Here is a 27,934-nt window from a genome sequence, read left to right on the forward strand (position 1 = left end):
ACAAGCCAAACTATGTACGTAACACAGAGGGTGATAGAGCACTCAACCGTTCTAAGAGACAGTGAGATAACCAGGCAAGAGTTTACAGATTATTTTGCAAGCAAAATACAGGAAATTAAAGACTTTGCAGTTGCTTCAACTACTTGAAACTACCCATCATCTCACCTGCCCAGCTCTGAAAAAAGACCACAACAAGGGTGCTCAAAGTTGAACGAATATCTTTAGTTAACCTCCATAAACGTCCAAACCTGAAATTAGCAACTAAAACTGTTGAGCTTCTGAGCAGACACCAATCAGGATACTATGGTCTTAGGTGCTATCAGGACATAGGTACCACGTGTTTAAGACAATCAACACCTATCTGCAGGAAGGATAATTCACAACCACTTTAAAATTGCCAAGATCGCCCTTTCGCAAAAAAGAAACAAAAATAAACATATTTCCTAATGACAAACAACTACCACTGCATCACTGGAATTCCTTCTAGACAAAGATGATTGGAATTGGTTAATCCTTGCAAGTTACCAATCAAATTTCCAGAAACACCTAAATTCAACACTCTGCAAACTGTTGACAACTCAATTTTCATCTTGGACACATACTGGCACCTCACAACAGTCATCCTCCAGCCTGCATTTAACTCTGTGGACAACTGAAAACTCATTAATACCCTATAAAACTGAATTAACTTTTATAACAAAATACCCCTTCTGGAACAACCGATCTTAGCAAATCATAATTGTCAGTTCCAAATCCTTATTGATCGTTCTGTTCTGCTGACTTTAGTTCGTAACGCACCATCCTTACAAGCATGAACTCTTATCTTTCCGCCAAGCCTACACTAAATATGTGGCCATCTCAATTCATCAAAATAAAACGATACTCAAAGCAAAAGCTCTTTTCATAATATTTTGACCATTACTACACATGCATGCAACCAAATGGGACTTGGTGTCCTATCGTTATTTAATACTGAACTGTCAGAAAACAAAATTACTTTGCCAAACTCCCTTCCTCTATCACGATTCAGAGTTAAGTATCAGCCCCGTGCAAAGGGAGTTTCTCTGGATCAAAATGTGTACGAGAAAGTGACTGGTTTTGTTGCTGGACAGTACACTCAATGCTGAACCACATGTTAAGAACAAAGGGAAAGGACTACAATAACAATGATGTGTACTAATAGCACATTAAAGACTGCAGAATGCAGCACAGTATCTAACTGTGGCCGGCTGGAATAATGATCTAACAGGCCTTCAGAATAATGACTCGCCACCTTAAAACTATTCAGCATGTTAACACTAGACTGATCTCTGCCATTTGTAATTTCATGGGACTACTTCACAGTACCCTTTAATCCACTGACAATCCTTCACCATCATCTAGTGCGAGTCACGTGGTTGAACCTGCACAGAAGGATCCCAATGCCCTCTAAGTACCTTTCTGTCCTAAACCAGTTAATTGTCTTTCCATTCAGATAAAACTACGGTCTCTGTCAGCCATACTATATTGAGATTCTCTTTAAAGAGTTCTCACCACAACTTCTATAATATCACATGACTCTCAATATGCCTCCTGGACCCAGCAGCCTATACACTTCCAATAGGGAGTTACCTTCGACTTTTGAATGTGGAAAGCTGGCACCTTTGTAAGTGTAATTACATGGGGCACCCATGTACTTACAGCACAAACGAGTGTCGTTGTTCTGTGGTAGTACAGGTAAGGAGCAAGACTAACTATACTCGTGGGGATCCCGAACCCTTGGATATGGGTTCCGGGGCCTTTTATTTGAGTCATCACCAGGGACGGCCACTCCCACTCTAGGCCAACACCAATAAACATAACAGTCATGCTCACTGGTATTATCTGGAACACAAAAAAATCATTCGGAGATGTGTTACTGTAGAATGATTTACTTGGCCTATCCTGTATGGAGAGTGGTAAAAAACGAGTGCCTCACACGCCTACACTGGGTGTACTTAGTGTTGGAATCACACTTTACAATAATAATACCACCTAAAGGCAGGCCAGTGTGCAGCAGCGTGCTCTTCATGCGATCCAGCCTCACACATGTATCTGCATGTGTGGTGCGCACCTTCTCTGCAGGTCGTTGGCTAGACGCATCCTTGGAACCGGCCTTGGTGTCAAGTGGGGCCACCAGGGGAAGGAATCCGCCAATTTTTCACCTGTTGACTTTGGCGCGGCAGCATACTTGGGAACATAACCCAGCTACGTAGTGCTTGAGAGAGCTCGTGGTATGAGCTGTTGGCAGGGGCAGCAGAACCCGATGCCCTGAAGAAATCCCGGAGACCTGACCCAAGCGTCACGGGGATCTGCGATTGTGAAAGGCTCGTGCACTTGAGGCGGCGCTTCACGCCCACTCCACTTCATTGGAACGGATTAAACTTAACCGGGAGGAAGAACAACATCGCAAAAGAATAACACGCGCAAAAGCCTGAAAGAGCTTTGTTTTCTTTACGAGCGCAGGTTTGCAGCGGGCGCTTTCCCACGTTGCCAAAGCGCAATGAACACACGAGGGCCGAGGAAACCTGGAAAGCACAGCAGGTACATGGAGGGTTAAACGGCCAGCTCACGGCGCCGAACCAACTGCTCCAAAAATGAGGTTTAAGGGAACACAACCCAATTTATCCGCGTCACGTCAGGAGGTAACAAGACTTCCACTTAACTAACATGCTCTGGTTATTTTAGGTGCACACATACATTCGTGTTCCTCAGAGAGCTTAAACAACAAAAACTGCTCAGGAAGTAATTGTTTGGCGCCTGTAATTTGCCTTTTGAATAATATCTATCTAGTAAAAGGAGACTTACTAAATTACACTAAACTCACAACGAAATTAACAAAAGGGAAAAGCTTCTGACGTTTGCTAAAATATTGTAGAATGTGTGGTAGAAGGATCTCTACAAAACGGGCTTCGCAGTGTACATGTCAGCAACTGAGAAGTGAGTATGCGTTTCCCAACAGTGCCACCTTTAGGTAATGTATTCCGTTGCAAGAAGCCATCCTGGAGAGGCATGGTTGCCATGCACCTTTAAGCAAGAGATGAAAGCATTGAACAGTGCCCTCTCTTGGAAAACTAGAATATAGACTAGCTGTGCACATATCGAGGCAGTGCCATAAAGCTTTGTAGAATCTACAAATAAAATTAAATCTATACTTAGATTTGGAAAAGAACACACTGCACCAGAAAATGTATTTTCGGTGAAGATGACCTCAACCTATTCATGTTCTATGAAAACACGTGGGTGATTCATCATTATTCATATGTGTAATATATGTTTTGCTACTACCAAATGTGAGAACAGTATTGCTATATCCTACGTCCTGTTTTAGTAACTTACACAACCTATTCTTTCAAAGCGGTTGTCGAAGGGATTTAAGGTTTGGAAAGAAAACATACATTTGAAGCAGTATAAATACTGACATATGCGGCACAGTATAATATTGGGCACAGTACTGGTAGGCCGCAAACGCGAGTACAAGGACACTATGTTTACATTTGTGGTGTTATCGCATCGGATACAGCGCTTTACGCATCCTATGCAGTAGGAAGTGCACTTTCAGGCATGCAGAATGTGATCAACTTCATAAGGCTTTCATGACTCTGTGCTTCAATCCATCAGTCCAGCCCTGGGATTTGAGTCTGGCAGCATGCTGCAAACGGAATCCATTTTTTCTCACAAACCCATGTACTGAAACTCGCCGAGTTGTGTACCCTTTATTGTGTCCCAATAAAGGGACACAACTCAGGTGGGGCGCAGCCCTGGTCGAGCGAGGGGCGGCCTTAGGCATGTGCAAGCTGTGCACCTGCACAGGGCTACCAAACCCCAGGGGCCACCACGCCAATATATATCCTTAATATAATAATCCTCTGAGGATGGATACATATTTGCGTGGCGGCCCCTGGCAGGGATTTGGCAGCCTCTGGCTCTGTTCCACTTCCAAACACACTGACCCCCCCCCCCCCCCTTCACTGGCCTTCGCCCGGACACCCTCTTCCGGGGTCCCCTACCTACGCTCCCTGCCCAGGGCCGCCATGAGCCTAGAGCCGCCCCTGCTAGACAACTACAAATTAAATGGAGTACCCCGTCTAGCACCCGAGGGTCAGGGTAAGTGCTATGTCAATTTAGGCCCTGCTACCCTTAAACAAATCCAACAATGGTTTATGTTTAATACTGTATTAATGCCATCCTCGCCGAAGCCTCAAATCTTTTAGGCAATGGGTGAGTGGCACCTCCTCGCTTACCCTCTTATCAACTCTCTCTGTAACACTAGACTCAAGGCAATGAGTGACTGGCACCCCCTCGCTTTTTCTCCTATCAACTCACTTGGTAACACTGGACTCAACAGCTAAATGTATCAATTAGTAAAAGGAAGCTGCAAGACTTGCTTATCCCCACACTTCCTCTTGGGCAATATTCTGAAAATGCAGACGCACCAGGACAGAGAATAAACTGTACAGAGATAGATGCAATAAGTAAAATATTAATTTGCCAAAGATATCAGTCATCATCTCGCTCAACTGACTTATTTCTCGTTTACTGCAGACGGCAGAGATAACCCGCATTAGTTATAGACAGCTCAACTATGCTTGTTCTGCTGATGTGCCCATGGCACGTGTCTGTAAGAATGTCCAATTATGTGTCTTAGAGTGGAGCATCTTGAAGTGGAGTGTCACAGAGTACAGTGGCCTAGAGTGAAGTGGCATAGAGTGGCGTGGAGTAGAGAGGCAGTTAGTGCAGTACAGTTTCATGGAGTGCAGTAGAGTGTCCTTGAGTGCTGTGGTGTAGTGTTGAGGCATAGAGTGGAGGGACATAGAGTGGAGTTGCATAGAGTAGCATTGACTAGTATGATGTAGAGTAGAGGGGTATAGAGTGGTGGAGCTTAGAGTGGAGTAAAGTGTCGTAGTGTGCCGTACAGTAGAGGGGTGTGCTGTAGAGTGGAGTTGCGTGAAGTGGTGTAGAGTGGAGTGGCACAGAGTGGAGTAGACTGGCGTGGAGAGGAGTGGCAAAGTGTGGAGTGTCAGGGAGTGGCGTTGAGTCGCATAGAGTGAAGGAAAGTGCATAGAGCGGAGTAAAGTGGCGTAGAGTGGACTGTTGTAGAATGAGTAGAGTGTCATAGAGTGGAGTAAAGTTCCGCAAATATCCCATAGCACAGGACTGGGATGGCATTCTAGCGGCCTTTCATCAAGCATGCCTGCGTAGTGGCATTGTTTAGGCACTACTAACTACCCCTGTGTAACTCTGATTACTACTTTCTCCCCTCTCCTCTTTCCTACCCGGCTCTGTTCCCCCCCGCCCTCCCCCGCTACGCACTGGACGAGATTTATATTCCGCTCTTCTCTGCTGCTATCGCAGGGCGCGCGCCTGTCTCCGCTCGCCTGACCTACACGCTCCGCACAGACACACACACTCGCTGTTAACCACCACCCAGTTTCTAGTTCTGGCATCTACCTTTTTAGGTTGTTCTTTATATTTGACTGTTTAGTAATAAAGCTTTGAATGTATATTGCATAATGGTTGTGTACAACCTACCTTGGACTATTATCGAAAACACACCCTATGTTCCAGACTGAACAAGACTGAGTGGATGCCGGGAAGTGATACTTGCTTTATCACCATCCATGTAACTTCCTACCTACTGTTTGTATGCCGGTTACTCATGAGATTGATACGCTACATTGCTAACCTGATTGTATACTGGCCCTCACGTTCATACTGATTACTGTATGTGACTGACTGCAGTGGCTACTGATTTGTTAATTCTATTATGACATTATTAACCATTTCATTTTTTTTCATTTCTGTACCACGGTAATGTGATGGAATAACGAAAAAATGCAATTAACATATTCAAACAAAAAAAAATAGAGTGGAGTAAAGTAGAGTGGAGGGGTGTAAAGTGAGGTAGGACGTAGTGGAGTAAAGTGTAATGGAATGGAGTGCCGTAAAGTAGAATGGAAAAACAACAATTGATGGACAGAATGCAGAACACTGTCATACATTCACCCTAGTACAGAGATCCGGGCCTAAATCCATCATTTTTTTCTCACCATCCCATTCCAGTTTGAACCCAGCCATATGCAAATCAGTCTTGACCCTGTGCCCCATGGGAACAGTCCAGCCCGAACAGCCAAGCCAGGTCCTCCCTGGACTGGAAACAAGCATCCTAGGACCGGTTTCGGGCTTTCAGCCCTCTTCAGCCAGGATAGCTTGATTCCAGTGGCATGGAGAGCACGGGACTCACGTCTGAGCATACCCGTCCCACTCGGGGTGACAAATGCAAAAACAACAATTGATGGACAGAATGCAGAACAGTGTCATACATTCACCCCAGTACAGAGATCTGGGCCTAAATCCATCGTTTTTTTGCTCACCATGCCATTCAAGTTTGAACCCAGCCATATGCAAATCAGTCTTGACCCTGTGCCCCATGGGAACAGTCCAGCCCGAACTGCCAAGCCAGGTCCTCCCTGGACACAAGGATCCTAGGACCGGTTTCGGGCTTTCAGCCCTCTTCAGCCAGTAGAATGGAGTGGTGTAGCATGGAGTGGCAAAGTGGAGGAGTAGAGTGGAGTAAAAAGTTGTAGAGTGTAGTGGCGCATCGTAGAGTGGCATCTCATAGAGTACAGTGGTGTGGCGAGTCGCAGAGTATAGTACAGTGTAGTGGAGCACAGTGTCGTACAGTGGAGCATGCACAGTGTGGTTGTGCACTGCCATTACAGACAACACATTTTCAATTGAAATGAACATTACATTTGCATAGACATACAGTTTTACTGATAAAAGTATACAGACAACACTATTAACATATTTGCTTCCATCACACTGCAGAATTACAAAATGTGCTTCATTTGTGCTTTCCTAATTCTGATATATTTTGAAAGATTTGCAAAGTTTACATACATTTAGGTTTTGTTGTGTGCTAGAACAAAAATAACACCCTACTGTCTTTCCTCCCACATGGGTACCCAGCAGGATTGTCACATAAATACTCTCACTTTGAAGTCAGAGAAAGAAAAGTAAGCACCAAGCTTCCTCGGAAGACAGAGCCTGACATTCAAATTCTGTCTTTAAATTCACAGCAAATGTGACAAGATAGGAAAAAAACCGTAGAGGCCTGGTTTCAGAAAGTGAGCACTCGTGGAAGAATACAAGGAGCGCTAGTGAACATGCCATATTCCACAGGAGAGAGAAAGACATGCTGGACAGTCAAAAACAAATAAAGGCAGCAAATAGAAAGCAAGCAAATTGAGTTACAAACCACAAGGACAATGGTAAGCAATAGGCGGAATGTGTGTTTGCAAACCAGACAGCTGTGCTGTCTCGTAGGCTTCGACCTAAAAATGGATAGCAGAAAAGCACTAAATCCAACACGCTCAATGTCTGGCCTCAAGAAGTGGAATCCCAATTGGGACACGCCATCAGGTGGGAGCTAAAGAAGATCTGCACCTATTTAACCAACAATTGAGGAAATTAGAAAGTTTCGAAACAACGTTTCATATTTTGTTTTGCCTGTAGTTGATATGGAAATGTTGTAAATGTGTCCAAGTTGGTGTGCAAACAACAAATAGATATGGTCATTCAACCAGGCTGATGCAGTTTGATCTTTTCAAGGATACAATTTCAGTTAGAGGTATGGAAACCTTTCATACCCATACGTGAACACTTTGCCCTGCATGGTCCAGTAGCATTTAATGCACTGCAACTTTTTTTCAATACACTGCCTCAAAACGAGAGCAGCTTCTCAGATGCAAGCAATCATACAATACAAATAAAAACATTACAAGTACACAATAACAAACTTTGCCACCATTTAGCGCATTAAAATGCATTAAACGTGGTAGTCAGCACTATGCTGTGTTGTAAAAGTACAAATGTGCACTTACTTTTTGTTAGAAGTTCGTATAGTGCAGCAGCGTTCAGTCTGGTCTACTGTAACGCTATACACGTCTTTGGGGTATGGCAGGTTACGAACTCTCCACTGGAAACTAGCCTTTGTGTCCTTCCTCATGAAGATGGGCTAAAGACACAGAAAAAACATTTTTACCTTTCCAGGATAAACTAGAAAATATTGGTCATATTCCGTGCAGTTCTTCATGTTTTCCATAACAGAAACGATACATACACAAAAGAATTTTTCAATTACTCTGTTGTTGAATTTCTTGGTTTTAATAGCATCAAGTTTGAGAATAAAATATTAATATATTGAAGGCTACTTTAAGTCACTCATTCGGGCATCTGACCACCTGGGAGGCCTTCTTAGCACATTAATTGTGTAGATGTCTAGAACTGGAGACCTCAGCCATCTATATTAAACAAGCATTTGCAATGCAATAGGTCTCGCATTAGGAAAGTGTGAGCTATTGGTACTGTAAATGACAATTTTTTTTAAATATGTGTTGGCTTTGAAAATATATAAATTAATAGCATTGTCATTCACAAAGCAAATGGCTTACACTTTCCTAATGCAAGTCCTATTGGCTATAGCAATGCTTGTTGGTAGCAAGCAAGGACAGTGCTGTTGTGGTGCTGAGTGATGCTGTAGTGGTTGGGCTGCGTGATGTGGTGGTGTCCCAGAGTGATGTGGTGGTGTTCCCTGAGTGATGTGGTGGTGTTCCCTGAGTGATGTGGTGGTGTTCCCGGAGTGGTGTGGTGGTGTTCCCGGAGTGGTGTGGTGGCGTTCCCGGAGTGGTGTGGTGGCGTTCCCGGAGTGATGTGGTGGCGTTCCCGGAGTGATGTGGTGGCGTTCCCGGAGTGATGTGGTGGCGTTCCCGGAGTGATGTGGTGGTGTACCCTGAGTGATGTGGTGGTGTACCCTGAGTGATGTGGTGGTGTACCCTGAGTGATGTGGTGGTGTTCCCGGAGTGATGTGGTGGTGTTCCCCGAGTGATGTGGTGGTGTTCCCCGAGTGATGTGGTGGTGTTCCCCGAGTGATGTGGTGGTGTTCCCCGAGTGATGTGGTGGTGTTCCCCGAGTGATGTGGTGGTGTTCCCCGAGTGATGTGGTGGTGTTCCCCGAGTGATGTGGTGGTGTTCCCCGAGTGATGTGGTGGTGCCCCTGAGTGATGTGGTGGTGCCCCTGAGTGATGCCCCAGAGTGATGTGGTGGTGTCCCTGAGTGATGCCCCAGAGTGATGTGGTGGTGTTCGCCGAGTGATGTGATGGTGTTCCCCGAGTGATGTGATGGTGTTCCCAGAGTGATGTGGTGGTGTCCCAGAGTGATGTGGTGGTGTTCCCCGAGTGATGTGGTGGTGCCCCTGAGTGATGCCCCAGAGTGATGTGGTGGTGTCCCTGAGTGATGCCCCAGAGTGATGTGGTGGTGTTCGCCGAGTGATGTGATGGTGTTCCCCGAGTGATGCCCCAAAGTGATGTGGTGGTGTCCCAGAGTGATGTGGTGGTGTTCCCCGAGTGATGCCCCAGAGCGATGTGGTGGTGTCCCAGAGTGATGTGGTGGTGTCCCAGAGTGATGTGGTGGTGTCCCAGAGTGATGTGGTGGTGTCCCAGAGTGATGTGGTGGTGTCCCAGAGTGATGTGGTGGTGTCCCAGAGTGATGTGGTGGTGTCCCAGAGTGATGTGGTGGTGTCCCAGAGTGATGTGGTGGTGTCCCAGAGTGATGTGGTGGTGTTCCCTGAGTGATGTGGTGGTGTTCCCTGAGTGATGTGGTGGTGTTCCCTGAGTGATGTGGTGGTGTTCCCTGAGTGATGTGGTGGTGTTCCCTGAGTGATGTGGTGGTGTTCCCTGAGTGATGTGGTGGTGTTCCCTGAGTGATGTGGTGGTGTTCCCTGAGTGATGGGGTGGTGTTCCCTGAGTGATGGGGTGGTGTTCCCCGAGTGATGGGGTGGTGTTCCCTGAGTGGTGTGGTGGTGTTCCCTGAGTGATGTGGTGGTGTTCCCTGAGTGATGTGGTGGTGGTGCCCCTGAGTGATGTGGTGGTGCCCCTGAGTGATGTGGTGGTGCCCCTGAGTGATGTGGTGGTGCCCCTGAGTGATGTGGTGGTGCCCCTGAGTGATGCGGTGGTGCCCCTGAGTGATGCGGTGGTGCCCCTGAGTGATGCGGTGGTGCCCCGGAGTCATGTGGTGGTGCCCCTGAGTGATGCCCCAGAGTGATGTGGTGGTGTCCCAGAGTGATGTGGTGGTGTCCCAGAGTGATGTGGTGGTGTTCCCTGAGTGATGTGTCCCAGAGTGATGTGGTGGTGTTCCCCGAGTGATGTGGTGGTGTTCCCCGAGTGATGTGGTGGTGTTCCCCGAGTGATGTGGTGGTGTTCCCCGAGTGATGTGGTGGTGTTCCCTGAGTGATGTGGTGGTGTCCCAGAGTGATGTGGTGGTGTCCCAGAGTGATGTGGTGGTGTCCCAGAGTGATGTGGTGGTGTCCCAGAGTGATGTGGTGGTGTTCCCTGAGTGATGTGTCCCAGAGTGATGTGGTGGTGTCCCAGAGTGATGTGGTGGTGTCCCAGAGTGATGTGGTGGTGTCCCTGAGTGATGTGGTGGTGTTCCCTGAGTGATGGGGTGGTGTTCCCCGAGTGATGGGGTGGTGTTCCCCGAGTGATGGGGTGGTGTTCCCCGAGTGATGGGGTGGTGTTCCCCGAGTGATGTGGTGGTGCCCCTGAGTGATGCGGTGGTGCCCCTGAGTGATGCCCCAGAGTGATGTGGTGGTGTCCCAGAGTGATGTGGTGGTGTCCCAGAGTGATGTGGTGGTGTCCCAGAGTGATGTGGTGGTGTCCCAGAGTGATGTGGTGGTGTCCCAGAGTGATGTGGTGGTGTTCCCTGAGTGATGTGTCCCAGAGTGATGTGGTGGTGTCCCAGAGTGATGTGGTGGTGTCCCAGAGTGATGTGGTGGTGTCCCTGAGTGATGTGGTGGTGTTCCCTGAGTGATGGGGTGGTGTTCCCCGAGTGATGGGGTGGTGTTCCCCGAGTGATGGGGTGGTGTTCCCCGAGTGATGGGGTGGTGTTCCCCGAGTGATGGGGTGGTGTTCCCCGAGTGATGGGGTGGTGTTCCCCGAGTGATGGGGTGGTGTTCCCCGAGTGATGGGGTGGTGTTCCCCGAGTGATGGGGTGGTGTTCCCCGAGTGATGTGGTGGTGTTCCCCGAGTGATGTGGTGGTGTTCCCCGAGTGATGTGGTGGTGTTCCCCGAGTGATGTGTTGGTGTTCCCCGAGTGATGTGTTGGTGTTCCCCGAGTGATGTGTTGGTGTTCCCTGAGTGATGTGGTGGTGCCCCTGAGTGATGTGGTGGTGCCCCTGAGTGATGTGGTGGTGCCCCTGAGTGATGTGGTGGTGCCCCTGAGTGATGTGGTGGTGCCCCTGAGTGATGTGGTGGTGCCCCTGAGTGATGTGGTGGTGCCCCTGAGTGATGCGGTGGTGCCCCTGAGTGATGCCCCAGAGTGATGTGGTGGTGTCCCAGAGTGATGTGGTGGTGTCCCAGAGTGATGTGGTGGTGTCCCAGAGTGATGTGGTGGTGCCCCTGAGTGATGCCCCAGAGTGATGTGGTGGTGTCCCAGAGTGATGTGGTGGTGTCCCAGAGTGATGTGGTGGTGTCCCAGAGTGATGTGGTGGTGTCCCAGAGTGATGTGGTGGTGTTCCCTGAGTGATGTGGTGGTGTTCCCTGAGTGATGTGGTGGTGTTCCCTGAGTGATGTGGTGGTGTTCCCTGAGTGATGTGGTGGTGTTCCCTGAGTGATGTGGTGGTGTTCCCTGAGTGATGTGGTGGTGTTCCCTGAGTGATGGGGTGGTGTTCCCCGAGTGATGGGGTGGTGTTCCCCGAGTGGTGTGGTGGTGTTCCCCGAGTGATGTGGTGGTGTTCCCTGAGTGATGTGGTGGTGGTGCCCCTGAGTGATGTGGTGGTGCCCCTGAGTGATGTGGTGGTGCCCCTGAGTGATGTGGTGGTGCCCCTGAGTGATGTGGTGGTGCCCCTGAGTGATGTGGTGGTGCCCCTGAGTGATGCGGTGGTGCCCCTGAGTGATGCGGTGGTGCCCCTGAGTGATGCGGTGGTGCCCCTGAGTGATGCGGTGGTGTTCCCCGAGTGATGGGGTGGTGTTCCCCGAGTGATGGGGTGGTGTTCCCCGAGTGATGGGGTGGTGTTCCCCGAGTGATGGGGTGGTGTTCCCCGAGTGATGGGGTGGTGTTCCCCGAGTGATGGGGTGGTGTTCCCCGAGTGATGGGGTGGTGTTCCCCGAGTGATGGGGTGGTGTTCCCCGAGTGATGGAGTGGTGTTCCCCGAGTGATGGGGTGGTGTTCCCCGAGTGATGGGGTGGTGTTCCCCGAGTGATGTGGTGGTGCCCCTGAGTGATGTGGTGGTGCCCCTGAGTGATGTGGTGGTGCCCCTGAGTGATGTGGTGGTGCCCCTGAGTGATGTGGTGTTGCCCCTGAGTGATGCGGTGGTGCCCCTGAGTGATGCGGTGGTGCCCCTGAGTGATGCGGTGGTGCCCCTGAGTGATGCGGTGGTGCCCCTGAGTGATGCGGTGGTGCCCCGGAGTCATGTGGTGGTGCCCCTGAGTGATGCCCCAGAGTGATGTGGTGGTGTCCCAGAGTGATGTGGTGGTGTCCCAGAGTGATGTGGTGGTGTTCCCTGAGTGATGTGTCCCAGAGTGATGTGGTGGTGTTCCCCGAGTGATGTGGTGGTGTTCCCCGAGTGATGTGGTGGTGTTCCCCGAGTGATGTGGTGGTGTTCCCCGAGTGATGTGGTGGTGTTCCCCGAGTGATGTGGTGGTGTCCCAGAGTGATGTGGTGGTGTCCCAGAGTGATGTGGTGGTGTTCCCTGAGTGATGTGTCCCAGAGTGATGTGGTGGTGTCCCAGAGTGATGTGGTGGTGTCCCTGAGTGATGTGGTGGTGTTCCCTGAGTGATGTGGTGGTGTTCCCTGAGTGATGTGGTGGTGTTCCCTGAGTGATGTGGTGGTGTTCCCTGAGTGATGTGGTGGTGTTCCCTGAGTGATGTGGTGGTGTTCCCTGAGTGATGTGGTGGTGTTCCCTGAGTGATGGGGTGGTGTTCCCCGAGTGATGGGGTGGTGTTCCCCGAGTGATGGGGTGGTGTTCCCCGAGTGATGGGGTGGTGTTCCCCGAGTGATGGGGTGGTGTTCCCCGAGTGATGGGGTGGTGTTCCCCGAGTGATGGGGTGGTGTTCCCCGAGTGATGGGGTGGTGTTCCCCGAGTGATGGGGTGGTGTTCCCCGAGTGATGGAGTGGTGTTCCCCGAGTGATGGGGTGGTGTTCCCCGAGTGATGGGGTGGTGTTCCCCGAGTGATATGGTGGTGTTCCCCGAGTGATGTGGTGGTGTTCCCCGAGTGATGTGGTGGTGTTCCCCGAGTGATGTGTTGGTGTTCCCCGAGTGATGTGTTGGTGTTCCCCGAGTGATGTGGTGGTGCCCCTGAGTGATGTGGTGGTGCCCCTGAGTGATGTGGTGGTGCCCCTGAGTGATGTGGTGGTGCCCCTGAGTGATGTGGTGGTGCCCCTGAGTGATGCGGTGGTGCCCCTGAGTGATGCCCCAGAGTGATGTGGTGGTGTCCCAGAGTGATGTGGTGGTGTCCCAGAGTGATGTGGTGGTGTCCCAGAGTGATGTGGTGGTGTCCCAGAGTGATGTGGTGGTGTTCCCTGAGTGATATGTCCCAGAGTGATGTGGTGGTGTCCCAGAGTGATGTGGTGGTGTCCCAGAGTGATGTGGTGGTGTCCCAGAGTGATGTGGTGGTGCCCCTGAGTGATGTGGTGGTGCCCCTGAGTGATGTGGTGGTGCCCCTGAGTGATGTGGTGGTGTTCCCTGAGTGATGTGGTGGTGTTCCCTGAGTGATGTGGTGGTGTTCCCTGAGTGATGTGGTGGTGTTCCCTGAGTGATGTGGTGGTGTTCCCTGAGTGATGTGGTGGTGTTCCCTGAGTGATGTGGTGGTGTTCCCTGAGTGATGTGGTGGTGTTCCCTGAGTGATGTGGTGGTGTCCCTGAGTGATGTGGTGGTGTTCCCTGAGTGATGTGGTGGTGTTCCCTGAGTGATGTGGTGGTGTTCCCTGAGTGATGTGGTGGTGTTCCCTGAGTGATGTGGTGGTGTTCCCCGAGTGATGGGGTGGTGTTCCCCGAGTGATGGGGTGGTGTTCCCCGAGTGATGGGGTGGTGTTCCCCGAGTGATGGGGTGGTGTTCCCCGAGTGATGGGGTGGTGTTCCCCGAGTGATGGGGTGGTGTTCCCCGAGTGATGGGGTGGTGTTCCCCGAGTGATGGGGTGGTGTTCCCCGAGTGATGGGGTGGTGTTCCCCGAGTGATGTGGTGGTGTTCCCCGAGTGATGTGGTGGTGTTCCCCGAGTGATGTGTTGGTGTTCCCCGAGTGATGTGTTGGTGTTCCCCGAGTGATGTGGTGGTGCCCCTGAGTGATGTGGTGGTGCCCCTGAGTGATGTGGTGGTGCCCCTGAGTGATGTGGTGGTGCCCCTGAGTGATGTGGTGGTGCCCCTGAGTGATGTGGTGGTGCCCCTGAGTGATGCGGTGGTGCCCCTGAGTGATGCCCCAGAGTGATGTGGTGGTGTCCCAGAGTGATGTGGTGGTGTCCCAGAGTGATGTGGTGGTGTCCCAGAGTGATGTGGTGGTGCCCCTGAGTGATGCCCCAGAGTGATGTGGTGGTGTCCCAGAGTGATGTGGTGGTGTCCCAGAGTGATGTGGTGGTGTCCCAGAGTGATGTGGTGGTGTCCCAGAGTGATGTGGTGGTGTCCCAGAGTGATGTGGTGGTGTCCCAGAGTGATGTGGTGGTGTCCCAGAGTGATGGGGTGGTGTCCCAGAGTGATGGGGTGGTGTCCCAGAGTGATGGGGTGGTGTTCCCTGAGTGATGGGGTGGTGTTCCCTGAGAGATGTGGTGGTGTTCCCTGAGAGATGTGGTGGTGTTCCCTGAGAGATGTGGTGGTGTTCCCAGAGTGATGTGGTGGTGTTCCCAGAGTGATGTGGTGGTGTTCCCAGAGTGATGTGGTGGTGTTCCCAGAGTGATGTGGTGGTGTTCCCAGAGTGATGTGGTGGTGTTCCCAGAGTGATGTGGTGGTGTTCCCAGAGTGATGTGGTGGTGCCCCTGAGTGATGCCCCAGAGTGATGTGGTGGTGTCCCAGAATGATGTGGTGGTGTCTCAGAGTGATGTGGTGGTGTTCCCTGAGTGATGTGGTGGTGCCCCAGAGTGATGCCCCAGAGTGATGTGGTGGTGCCCCAGAGTGATGCCCCAGAGTGATGTGGTGGTGTTCCCTGAGTGATGTGGTGGTGTTCCCTGAGTGATGTGGTGGTGTTCCCTGAGTGATGTGGTGGTGTTCCCTGAGTGATGTGGTGGTGTTCCCTGAGTGATGTGGTGGTGTTCCCTGAGTGATGTGGTGGTGTTCCCTGAGTGATGGGGTGGTGTTCCCCGAGTGATGGGGTGGTGTTCCCTGAGTGGTGTGGTGGTGTTCCCTGAGTGATGTGGTGGTGTTCCCTGAGTGATGTGGTGGTGGTGCCCCTGAGTGATGCGGTGGTGCCCCTGAGTGATGTGGTGGTGGTGCCCCTGAGTGATGTGGTGGTGCCCCTGAGTGATGTGGTGGTGCCCCTGAGTGATGTGGTGGTGCCCCTGAGTGATGTGGTGGTGCCCCTGAGTGATGCGGTGGTGCCCCTGAGTGATGCGGTGGTGCCCCGGAGTCATGTGGTGGTGCCCCTGAGTGATGCCCCAGAGTGATGTGGTGGTGTCCCAGAGTGATGTGGTGGTGTCCCAGAGTGATGTGGTGGTGTTCCCTGAGTGATGTGTCCCAGAGTGATGTGGTGGTGTTCCCCGAGTGATGTGGTGGTGTTCCCCGAGTGATGTGGTGGTGTTCCCCGAGTGATGTGGTGGTGTTCTCCGAGTGATGTGGTGGTGTCCCAGAGTGATGTGGTGGTGTCCCAGAGTGATGTGGTGGTGTTCCCTGAGTGATGTGTCCCAGAGTGATGTGGTGGTGTCCCAGAGTGATGTGGTGGTGTCCCAGAGTGATGTGGTGGTGTCCCTGAGTGATGTGGTGGTGTTCCCTGAGTGATGTGGTGGTGTTCCCTGAGTGATGTGGTGGTGTTCCCTGAGTGATGTGGTGGTGTTCCCTGAGTGATGTGGTGGTGTTACCTGAGTGATGTGGTGGTGTTCCCCGAGTGATGGGGTGGTGTTCCCCGAGTGATGGGGTGGTGTTCCCCGAGTGATGGGGTGGTGTTCCCCGAGTGATGGGGTGGTGTTCCCCGAGTGATGTGGTGGTGTTCCCCGAGTGATGTGGTGGTGTTCCCCGAGTGATGTGTTGGTGTTCCCCGAGTGATGTGGTGGTGTTCCCCGAGTGATGTGGTGGTGTGCCCCTGAGTGATGTGGTGGTGCCCCTGAGTGATGTGGTGGTGCCCCTGAGTGATGTGGTGGTGCCCCTGAGTGATGTGGTGGTGCCCCTGAGTGATGTGGTGGTGCCCCTGAGTGATGTGGTGGTGCCCCTGAGTGATGCGGTGGTGCCCCTGAGTGATGCCCCAGAGTGATGTGGTGGTGTCCCAGAGTGATGTGGTGGTGTCCCAGAGTGATGTGGTGGTGCCCCTGAGTGATGCCCCAGAGTGATGTGGTGGTGTCCCAGAGTGATGTGGTGGTGTCCCAGAGTGATGTGGTGGTGTCCCAGAGTGATGTGGTGGTGTCCCAGAGTGATGTGGTGGTGTCCCAGAGTGATGTGGTGGTGTCCCAGAGTGATGTGGTGGTGTCCCAGAGTGATGTGGTGGTGTCCCAGAGTGATGGGGTGGTGTCCCAGAGTGATGGGGTGGTGTCCCAGAGTGATGGGGTGGTGTCCCAGAGTGATGGGGTGGTGTTCCCTGAGTGATGGGGTGGTGTTCCCTGAGAGATGTGGTGGTGTTCCCTGAGAGATGTGGTGGTGTTCCCTGAGAGATGTGGTGGTGTTCCCTGAGAGATGTGGTGGTGTTCCCAGAGTGATGTGGTGGTGTTCCCAGAGTGATGTGGTGGTGTTCCCAGAGTGATGTGGTGGTGTTCCCAGAGTGATGTGGTGGTGTTCCCAGAGTGATGTGGTGGTGTTCCCAGAGTGATGTGGTGGTGCCCCTGAGTGATGCCCCAGAGTGATGTGGTGGTGTCCCAGAGTGATGTGGTGGTGTCTCAGAGTGATGTGGTGGTGTTCCCCGAGTGATGTGGTGGTGTTCCCCGAGTGATGTGGTGGTGTTCCCCGAGTGATGTGGTGGTGTTCCCCGAGTGATGTGGTGGTGTTCCCCGAGTGATGTGGTGGTGTTCCCCGAGTGATGTGGTGGTGTTCCCCGAGTGATGTGGTGGTGTTCCCCGAGTGATGTGGTGGTGTTCCCCGAGTGATGTGGTGGTGTTCCCCGAGTGATGTGGTGGTGTTCCCCGAGTGATGTGGTGGTGTTCCCCGAGTGATGTGGTGGTGCCCCAGAGTGATGCCCCAGAGTGATGTGGTGGTGCCCCAGAGTGATGCCCCAGAGTGATGTGGTGGTGTTCCCTCAGTGATGTGGTGGTGTTCCCTCAGTGATGTGGTGGTGTTCCCTGAGTGATGTGGTGGTGTTCCCTCAGTGATGTGGTGGTGTTCCCTCAGTGATGTGGTGGTGTTCCCAGAGTGATGTGGTGGTGTTCCCAGAGTGATGTGGTGGTGTTCCCAGAGTGATGTGGTGGTGTTCCCAGAGTGATGTGGTGGTGTTCCCAGAGTGATGTGGTGGTGCCCCTGAGTGATGCCCCAGAGTGATGTGGTGGTGTCCCAGAGTGATGTGGTGGTGTCCCAGAGTGATGTGGTGGTGTTCCCTCAGTGATGTGGTGGTGTTCCCTCAGTGATGTGGTGGTGTTCCCAGAGTGATGTGGTGGTGTTCCCAGAGTGATGTGGTGGTGTTCCCAGAGTGATGTGGTGGTGTTCCCAGAGTGATGTGGTGGTGTTCCCCGAGTGATGTGGTGGTGTTCCCCGAGTGATGTGGTGGTGTTCCCCGAGTGATGTGGTGGTGTCCCAGAGTGATGTGGTGGTGTCCCAGAGTGATGTGGTGGTGTCCCAGAGTGATGTGGTGGTGTTCCCCGAGTGATGTGGTGGTGTTCCCCGAGTGATGTGGTGGTGTTCCCCGAGTGATGTGGTGGTGTTCCCCGAGTGATGTGGTGGTGTTCCCCGAGTGATGTGGTGGTGTTCCCTCCAGAGTGATGCGGTGGGGTCCCAGAGTGATGTGGTGGTGTCCCAGAGTGATGTGGTGGTGTCCCAGAGTGATGTGGTGGTGTCCCAGAGTGATGTGGTGGTGTCCCAGAGTGATGTGGTGGTGTTCCCTGAGTGATGTGGTGGTGTTCCCCGAGTGATGTGGTGGTGTTCCCCGAGTGATGTGGTGGTGTTCCCCGAGTGATGTGGTGGTGTTCCCCGAGTGATGTGGTGGTGTTCCCTCCAGAGTGATGTGGTGGGGTCCCAGAGTGATGTGGTGGTGTCCCAGAGTGATGTGGTGGTGTCCCAGAGTGATGTGGTGGTGTCCCAGAGTGATGTGGTGGTGTTCCCCGAGTGATGTGGTGGTGTTCCCCGAGTGATGTGGTGGTGTTCCCCGAGTGATGTGGTGGTGTTCCCCGAGTGATGTGGTGGTGTTCCCCGAGTGATGTGGTGGTGTTCCCCGAGTGATGTGGTGGTGTTCCCCGAGTGATGTGGTGGTTTCCCCGAGTGATGTGGTGGTGTTCCCCGAGTGATGTGGTGGTGTTCCCCGAGTGATGGGGTGGTGTTCCCCGAGTGATGGGGTGGTGTTCCCCGAGTGATGGGGTGGTGTTCCCCGAGTGATGTGGTGGTGTTCCCTGAGTGATGTGTCCCAGAGTGATGTGGTGGTGTTCCCCGAGTGATGTGGTGGTGTTCCCCGAGTGATGTGGTGGTGTTCCCCGAGTGATGTGGTGGTGTTCCCCGAGTGATGTGGTGGTGTTCTCCGAGTGATGTGGTGGTGTCCCAGAGTGATGTGGTGGTGTCCCAGAGTGATGTGGTGGTGTTCTCCGAGTGATGTGGTGGTGTCCCAGAGTGATGTGGTGGTGTCTCAGAGTGATGTGGTGGTGTTCCCCGAGTGATGTGGTGGTGTTCCCCGAGTGATGTGGTGGTGTTCCCCGAGTGATGTGGTGGTGTTCCCCGAGTGATGTGGTGGTGTTCCCCGAGTGATGTGGTGGTGTTCCCCGAGTGATGTGGTGGTGTTCCCCGAGTGATGTGGTGGTGTTCCCCGAGTGATGTGGTGGTGTTCCCCGAGTGATGTGGTGGTGTTCCCCGAGTGATGTGGTGGTGTTCCCCGAGTGATGTGGTGGTGTTCCCCGAGTGATGTGGTGGTGTTCCCCGAGTGATGCCCCAGAGTGATGTGGTGGTGCCCCAGAGTGATGCCCCAGAGTGATGTGGTGGTGTTCCCTCAGTGATGTGGTGGTGTTCCCTCAGTGATGTGGTGGTGTTCCCTGAGTGATGTGGTGGTGTTCCCTCAGTGATGTGGTGGTGTTCCCTCAGTGATGTGGTGGTGTTCCCAGAGTGATGTGGTGGTGTTCCCAGAGTGATGTGGTGGTGTTCCCAGAGTGATGTGGTGGTGTTCCCAGAGTGATGTGGTGGTGTTCCCAGAGTGATGTGGTGGTGTTCCCAGAGTGATGTGGTGGTGCCCCTGAGTGATGCCCCAGAGTGATGTGGTGGTGTCCCAGAGTGATGTGGTGGTGTCCCAGAGTGATGTGGTGGTGTTCCCTCAGTGATGTGGTGGTGTTCCCTCAGTGATGTGGTGGTGTTCCCAGAGTGATGTGGTGGTGTTCCCAGAGTGATGTGGTGGTGTTCCCAGAGTGATGTGGTGGTGTTCCCAGAGTGATGTGGTGGTGTTCCCCGAGTGATGTGGTGGTGTTCCCCGAGTGATGTGGTGGTGTTCCCCGAGTGATGTGGTGGTGTCCCAGAGTGATGTGGTGGTGTCCCAGAGTGATGTGGTGGTGTCCCAGAGTGATGTGGTGGTGTCCCCGAGTGATGTGGTGGTGTTCCCCGAGTGATGTGGTGGTGTTCCCCGAGTGATGTGGTGGTGTTCCCCGAGTGATGTGGTGGTGTTCCCCGAGTGATGTGGTGGTGTTCCCTCCAGAGTGATGTGGTGGGGTCCCAGAGTGATGTGGTGGTGTCCCAGAGTGATGTGGTGGTGTCCCAGAGTGATGTGGTGGTGTCCCAGAGTGATGTGGTGGTGTCCCAGAGTGATGTGGTGGTGTTCCCTGAGTGATGTGGTGGTGTTCCCCGAGTGATGTGGTGGTGTTCCCCGAGTGATGTGGTGGTGTTCCCCGAGTGATGTGGTGGTGTTCCCCGAGTGATGTGGTGGTGTTCCCTCCAGAGTGATGTGGTGGGGTCCCAGAGTGATGTGGTGGTGTCCCAGAGTGATGTGGTGGTGTCCCAGAGTGATGTGGTGGTGTCCCAGAGTGATGTGGTGGTGTCCCAGAGTGATGTGGTGGTGTTCCCCGAGTGATGTGGTGGTGTTCCCCGAGTGATGTGGTGGTGTTCCCCGAGTGATGTGGTGGTGTTCCCCGAGTGATGTGGTGGTGTTCCCCGAGTGATGTGGTGGTGTTCCCCGAGTGATGTGGTGGTGTTCCCCGAGTGATGTGGTGGTTTCCCCGAGTGATGTGGTGGTGTTCCCCGAGTGATGTGGTGGTGTTCCCCGAGTGATGGGGTGGTGTTCCCCGAGTGATGGGGTGGTGTTCCCCGAGTGATGGGGTGGTGTTCCCCGAGTGATGGGGTGGTGTTCCCCGAGTGATGGGGTGGTGTTCCCCGAGTGATGGGGTGGTGTTCCCTGAGTGATGGGGTGGTGTTCCCCGAGTGATGTGGTGGTGTTCCCTGAGTGATGTGGTGGTGCCCCTGAGTGATGTGGTGGTGCCCCTGAGTGATGTGGTTGTGCCCCTGAGTGATGTGGTGGTGCCCCTGAGTGATGCGGTGGTGCCCCTGAGTGATGCCCCAGAGTGATGTGGTGGTGTCCCAGAGTGATGTGGTGGTGTCCCAGAGTGATGTGGTGGTGTCCCAGAGTGATGTGGTGGTGTCCCAGAGTGATGTTGTGGTGTCCCAGAGTGATGTGGTGGTGTCCCAGAGTGATGTGGTGGTGTCCCAGAGTGATGTGGTGGTGTCCCAGAGTGATGTGGTAGTGTTCCCTGAGTGATGTGGTGGTGTTCCCTGAGTGATGTGGTGGTGTTCCCTGAGTGATGTGGTGGTGTTCCCTGAGTGATGTGGTGGTGTTCCCTGAGTGATGTGGTGGTGCCCCTGAGTGATGTGGTGGTGTTCCCTGAGTGATGTGGTGGTGTTCCCCGAGTGATGTGGTTGTGCCCCTGAGTGATGTGGTGGTGCCCCTGAGTGATGCGGTGGTGCCCCTGAGTGATGCCCCAGAGTGATGTGGTGGTGTCCCCGAGTGATGTGGCGGTGTTCCCCGAGTGATGTGGCGGTGTTCCCCGAGTGATGTGGCGGTGTTCCCCGAGTGATGTGGCGGTGTTCCCCGAGTGATGTGGCGGTGTTCCCCGAGTGATGTGGCGGTGTTCCCCGAGTGATGTGGTGGTGTTCCCCGAGTGATGTGGTGGTGTTCCCCGAGTGATGTGGTGGTGTTCCCCGAGTGATGTGGTGGTGTTCCCCGAGTGATGTGGTGGTGCCCCTGAGTGATGTGGTGGTGCCCCAGAGTGATGCCCCAGAGTGATGTGGTGGTGCACCAGAGTGATGCCCCAGAGTGATGTGGTGGTGCCCCAGAGTGATGTGGTGGTGTCCCTGAGTGATGTGGTGGTGTTCCCTGAGTGATGTGGTGGTGTTCCCTGAGTGATGTGGTGGTGTTCCCTGAGTGATGTGGTGGTGTTCCCTGAGTGATGTGGTGGTGTTCCCAGAGTGATGTGGTGGTGTTCCCAGAGTGATGTGGTGGTGTTCCCAGAGTGATGTGGTGGTGTTCCCAGAGTGATGTGGTGGTGTTCCCAGAGTGATGCCCCAGAGTGATGTGGTGGTGTCCCAGAGTGATGTGGTGGTGTCCCAGAGTGATGTGGTGGTGTCCCAGAGTGATGTGGTGGTGTCCCAGAGTGATGTGGTGGTGTCCCAGAGTGATGTGGTGGTGTCCCAGAGTGATGTGGTGGTGTCCCAGAGTGATGTGGTGGTGTCCCAGAGTGATGTGGTGGTGTCCCAGAGTGATGTGGTGGTGTCCCAGAGTGATGTGGTGGTGTCCCAGAGTGATGTGGTGGTGTTTCCTGAGTGATGTGGTGGTGTTCCCAGAGTGATGTGGTGGTGCCCCTGAGTGATGCCCCAGAGTGATGTGGTGGTGTCCCAGAGTGATGTGGTGGTGTCCCAGAGTGATGTGGTGGTGTCCCAGAGTGATGTGGTGGTGTCCCAGAGTGATGTGGTGGTGTCCCAGAGTGATGTGGTGGTGTTTCCTGAGTGATGTGGTGGTGTTCCCAGAGTGATGTGGTGGTGTTCCCAGAGTGATGTGGTGGTGTTCCCAGAGTGATGTGGTGGTGTTCCCAGAGTGATGTGGTGGTGCCCCTGAGTGATGCCCCAGAGTGATGTGGTAGTGTTCCCTGAGTGATGTGGTGGTGTTCCCAGAGTGATGTGGTGGTGCCCCTGAGTGATGCCCCAGAGTGATGTGGTGGTGTTCCCTGAGTGATGTGGTGGTGTCCCAGAGTGATGTGGTGGTGTCCCAGAGTGATGTGGTGGTGTCCCAGAGTGATGTGGTGGTGTCCCAGAGTGATGTGGTGGTGTCCCAGAGTGATGTGGTGGTGTCCCAGAGTGATGTGGTGGTGTCCCAGAGTGATGTGGTGGTGCCCCTGAGTGATGCCCCAGAGTGATGTGGTGGTGTTCCCTGAGTGATGTGGTGGTGTCCCAGAGTGATGTGGTGGTGTTCCCAGAGTGATGTGGTGGTGCCCCTGAGTGATGCCCCAGAGTGATGTGGTGGTGTTCCCTGAGTGATGTGGTGGTGTCCCAGAGTGATGTGGTGGTGCCCCTGAGTGATGCCCCAGAGTGATGTGGTGGTGTTCCCTGAGTGATGTGGTGGTGTCCCAGAGTGATGTGGTGGTGTCCCAGAGTGATGTGGTGGTGTTCCCAGAGTGATGTGGTGGTGCCCCTGAGTGATGCCCCAGAGTGATGTGGTGGTGTTCCCTGAGTGATGTGGTGGTGTCCCAGAGTGATGTGGTGGTGTCCCAGAGTGATGTGGTGGTGTTCCCAGAGTGATGTGGTGGTGCCCCTGAGTGATGCCCCAGAGTGATGTGGTGGTGTTCCCTGAGTGATGTGGTGGTGTCCCAGAGTGATGTGGTGGTGCCCCTGAGTGATGCCCCAGAGTGATGTGGTGGTGTTCCCTGAGTGATGTGGTGGTGTCCCAGAGTGATGTGGTGGTGTCCCAGAGTGATGTGGTGGTGTTCCCAGAGTGATGTGGTGGTGCCCCTGAGTGATGCCCCAGAGTGATGTGGTGGTGTTCCCTGAGTGATGTGGTGGTGTCCCAGAGTGATGTGGTGGTGTCCCAGAGTGATGTGGTGGTGTCCCAGAGTGATGTGGTGGTGTTCCCCGAGTGATGTGGTGGTGTTCCCCGAGTGATGTGGTGGTGTTCCCCGAGTGATGTGGTGGTGTTCCCCGAGTGATGTGGTGGTGTTCCCCGAGTGATGTGGTGGTTTCCCCGAGTGATGTGGTGGTGTTCCCCGAGTGATGTGGTGGTGTTCCCCGAGTGATGGGGTGGTGTTCCCCGAGTGATGGGGTGGTGTTCCCCGAGTGATGGGGTGGTGTTCCCCGAGTGATGGGGTGGTGTTCCCCGAGTGATGGGGTGGTGTTCCCTGAGTGATGGGGTGGTGTTCCCTGAGTGATGGGGTGGTGTTCCCCGAGTGATGTGGTGGTGTTCCCTGAGTGATGTGGTGGTGCCCCTGAGTGATGTGGTGGTGCCCCTGAGTGATGTGGTTGTGCCCCTGAGTGATGTGGTGGTGCCCTTGAGTGATGCGGTGGTGCCCCTGAGTGATGCCCCAGAGTGATGTGGTGGTGTCCCAGAGTGATGTGGTGGTGTCCCAGAGTGATGTGGTGGTGTCCCAGAGTGATGTGGTGGTGTCCCAGAGTGATGTGGTGGTGTCCCAGAGTGATGTGGTGGTGTCCCAGAGTGATGTGGTGGTGTCCCAGAGTGATGTGGTGGTGTCCCAGAGTGATGTGGTGGTGTTTCCTGAGTGATGTGGTAGTGTTCCTGAGTGATGTGGTGGTGTTCCCTGAGTGATGTGGTGGTGTTCCCTGAGTGATGTGGTGGTGTCCCAGAGTGATGTGGTGGTGTTTCCTGAGTGATGTGGTAGTGTTCCCTGAGTGATGTGGTGGTGTTCCCTGAGTGATGTGGTGGTGTTCCCTGAGTGATGTGGTGGTGCCCCTGAGTGATGTGGTGGTGTTCCCTGAGTGATGTGGTGGTGTTCCCCGAGTGATGTGGTTGTGCCCCTGAGTGATGTGGTGGTGCCCCTGAGTGATGCGGTGGTGCCCCTGAGTGATGCCCCAGAGTGATGTGGTGGTGTCCCAGAGTGATGTGGCGGTGTTCCCCGAGTGATGTGGCGGTGTTCCCCGAGTGATGTGGCGGTGTTCCCCGAGTGATGTGGCGGTGTTCCCCGAGTGATGTGGCGGTGTTCCCCGAGTGATGTGGCGGTGTTCCCCGAGTGATGTGGTGGTGTTCCCCGAGTGATGTGGTGGTGTTCCCCGAGTGATGTGGTGGTGTTCCCCGAGTGATGTGGTGGTGTTCCCCGAGTGATGTGGTGGTGCCCCTGAGTGATGTGGTGGTGCCCCAGAGTGATGCCCCAGAGTGATGTGGTGGTGCACCAGAGTGATGCCCCAGAGTGATGTGGTGGTGCCCCAGAGTGATGTGGTGGTGTCCCTGAGTGATGTGGTGGTGTTCCCTGAGTGATGTGGTGGTGTTCCCTGAGTGATGTGGTGGTGTTCCCTGAGTGATGTGGTGGTGTTCCCTGAGTGATGTGGTGGTGTTCCCAGAGTGATGTGGTGGTGTTCCCAGAGTGATGTGGTGGTGTTCCCAGAGTGATGTGGTGGTGTTCCCAGAGTGATGCCCCAGAGTGATGTGGTGGTGTCCCAGAGTGATGTGGTGGTGTCCCAGAGTGATGTGGTGGTGTCCCAGAGTGATGTGGTGGTGTCCCAGAGTGATGTGGTGGTGTCCCAGAGTGATGTGGTGGTGTCCCAGAGTGATGTGGTGGTGTCCCAGAGTGATGTGGTGGTGTCCCAGAGTGATGTGGTGGTGTCCCAGAGTGATGTGGTGGTGTCCCAGAGTGATGTGGTGGTGTCCCAGAGTGATGTGGTGGTGTTTCCTGAGTGATGTGGTGGTGTTCCCAGAGTGATGTGGTGGTGCCCCTGAGTGATGCCCCAGAGTGATGTGGTGGTGTCCCAGAGTGATGTGGTGGTGTCCCAGAGTGATGTGGTGGTGTCCCAGAGTGATGTGGTGGTGTCCCAGAGTGATGTGGTGGTGTCCCAGAGTGATGTGGTGGTGTTTCCTGAGTGATGTGGTGGTGTTCCCAGAGTGATGTGGTGGTGTTCCCAGAGTGATGTGGTGGTGTTCCCAGAGTGATGTGGTGGTGCCCCTGAGTGATGCCCCAGAGTGATGTGGTAGTGTTCCCTGAGTGATGTGGTGGTGTTCCCAGAGTGATGTGGTGGTGCCCCTGAGTGATGCCCCAGAGTGATGTGGTGGTGTTCCCTGAGTGATGTGGTGGTGTCCCAGAGTGATGTGGTGGTGTCCCAGAGTGATGTGGTGGTGTCCCAGAGTGATGTGGTGGTGTCCCAGAGTGATGTGGTGGTGTCCCAGAGTGATGTGGTGGTGTCCCAGAGTGATGTGGTGGTGTCCCAGAGTGATGTGGTGGTGCCCCTGAGTGATGCCCCAGAGTGATGTGGTGGTGTTCCCTGAGTGATGTGGTGGTGTCCCAGAGTGATGTGGTGGTGTTCCCAGAGTGATGTGGTGGTGCCCCTGAGTGATGCCCCAGAGTGATGTGGTGGTGTTCCCTGAGTGATGTGGTGGTGTCCCAGAGTGATGTGGTGGTGCCCCTGAGTGATGCCCCAGAGTGATGTGGTGGTGTTCCCTGAGTGATGTGGTGGTGTCCCAGAGTGATGTGGTGGTGTCCCAGAGTGATGTGGTGGTGTTCCCAGAGTGATGTGGTGGTGCCCCTGAGTGATGCCCCAGAGTGATGTGGTGGTGTTCCCTGAGTGATGTGGTGGTGTCCCAGAGTGATGTGGTGGTGTCCCAGAGTAATGTGGTGGTGTTCCCAGAGTGATGTGGTGGTGCCCCTGAGTGATGCCCCAGAGTGATGTGGTGGTGTTCCCTGAGTGATGTGGTGGTGTCCCAGAGTGATGTGGTGGTGCCCCTGAGTGATGCCCCAGAGTGATGTGGTGGTGTTCCCTGAGTGATGTGGTGGTGTCCCAGAGTGATGTGGTGGTGTCCCAGAGTGATGTGGTGGTGTTCCCAGAGTGATGTGGTGGTGCCCCTGAGTGATGCCCCAGAGTGATGTGGTGGTGTTCCCTGAGTGATGTGGTGGTGTCCCAGAGTGATGTGGTGGTGTCCCAGAGTGATGTGGTGGTGTCCCAGAGTGATGTGGTGGTGTCCCAGAGTGATGTGGTGGTGTCCCAGAGTGATGTGGTGGTGTCCCAGAGTGATGTGGTGGTGTCCCAGAGTGATGTGGTGGTGTCCCAGAGTGATGTGGTGGTGTCCCAGAGTGATGTGGTGGTGTCCCAGAGTGATGTGGTGGTGTCCCAGAGTGATGTGGTGGTGTCCCAGAGTGATGTGGTGGTGTCCCAGAGTGATGTGGTGGTGTCCCAGAGTGATGTGGTGGTGTCCCAGAGTGATGTGGTGGTGTCCCAGAGTGATGTGGTGGTGTCCCAGAGTGATGTGGTGGTGTCCCAGAGTGATGTGATGGTGTCCCAGAGTGATGTGGTGGTGTCCCAGAGTGATGTGGTGGTGTCCCAGAGTGATGTGGTGGTGTCCCAGAGTGATGTGGTGGTGTCCCAGAGTGATGTGGTGGTGTCCCAGAGTGATGTGGTGGTGTCCCAGAGTGATGTGGTGGTGTCCCAGAGTGATGTGGTGGTGTCCCTGAGTGATGTGGTGGTGTCCCTGAGTGATGTGGTGGTGCCCCTGAGTGATGTGGTGGTGCCCCTGAGTGATGTGGTGGTGCCCCTGAGTGATGTGGTGGTGCCCCTGAGTGATGTGGTGGTGCCCCTGAGTGATGTGGTGGTGCCCCTGAGTGATGTGGTGGTGCCCCTGAGTGATGTGGTGGTGCCCCTGAGTGATGTGGTGGTGCCCCTGAGTGATGTGGAGATGTGGTGGTGTTCCCTGAGAGATGTGGTGGTGTTCCCTGAGTGATGGGGTGGTGTTCCCTGAGTGATGGGGTGGTGTTCCCTGAGAGATGTGGTGGTGTTCCCTGAGAGATGTGGTGGTGTTCCCTGAGTGATGTGGTGGTGTTCCCTGAGTGATGTGGTGGTGTTCCCTGAGTGATGTGGTGGTGTTCCCTGAGTGATGTGGTGGTGTTCCCAGAGTGATGTGGTGGTGTTCCCAGAGTGATGTGGTGGTGCCCCTGAGTGATGCCCCAGAGTGATGTGGTGGTGTCCCTGAGTGATGTGGTGGTGTCCCAGAGTGATGTGGTGGTGTCCCAGAGTGATGTGGTGGTGTCCCAGAGTGATGTGGTGGTGTCCCAGAGTGATGTGGTGGTGTCCCAGAGTGATGTGGTGGTGTCCCAGAGTGATGTGGTGGTGTTTCCTGAGTGATGTGGTGGTGTTCCCAGAGTGATGTGGTGGTGTTCCCAGAGTGATGTGGTGGTGCCCCTGAGTGATGCCCCAGAGTGATGTGGTGGTGTCCCAGAGTGATGTGGTGGTGTCCCAGAGTGATGTGGTGGTGTCCCAGAGTGATGTGGTGGTGTTCCCTGAGTGATGTGGTGGTGTTCCCAGAGTGATGTGGTGGTGCCCCTGAGTGATGCCCCAGAGTGATGTGGTGGTGTCCCAGAGTGATGTGGTGGTGTCCCAGAGTGATGTGGTGGTGTTCCCAGAGTGATGTGGTGGTGTCCCAGAG

General features: G+C 53.9%; 1 protein-coding gene across 2 annotated transcripts in view; it reads right to left on the reverse strand.

Annotated features, from left to right (window-relative positions):
- The window catches only part of DPCD (deleted in primary ciliary dyskinesia homolog (mouse)), a 149,864-nt gene that overhangs the window by 25,810 nt on the left and 96,120 nt on the right, over positions 1-27,934 (reverse strand). For both annotated transcript variants that reach the window (XM_078643624.1, XM_078643623.1), the window contains one exon: positions 7,905-8,038. In XM_078643624.1, coding sequence (XP_078499750.1) covers positions 7,905-8,038 — 134 coding nt within the window. The remainder of the gene's footprint in view (positions 1-7,904; positions 8,039-27,934) is intronic.

Source organism: Lissotriton helveticus, chromosome 5_1 (genome assembly GCF_964261635.1).
Source record: "Lissotriton helveticus chromosome 5_1, aLisHel1.1, whole genome shotgun sequence".
NCBI lineage: Eukaryota > Metazoa > Chordata > Amphibia > Caudata > Salamandridae > Lissotriton > Lissotriton helveticus.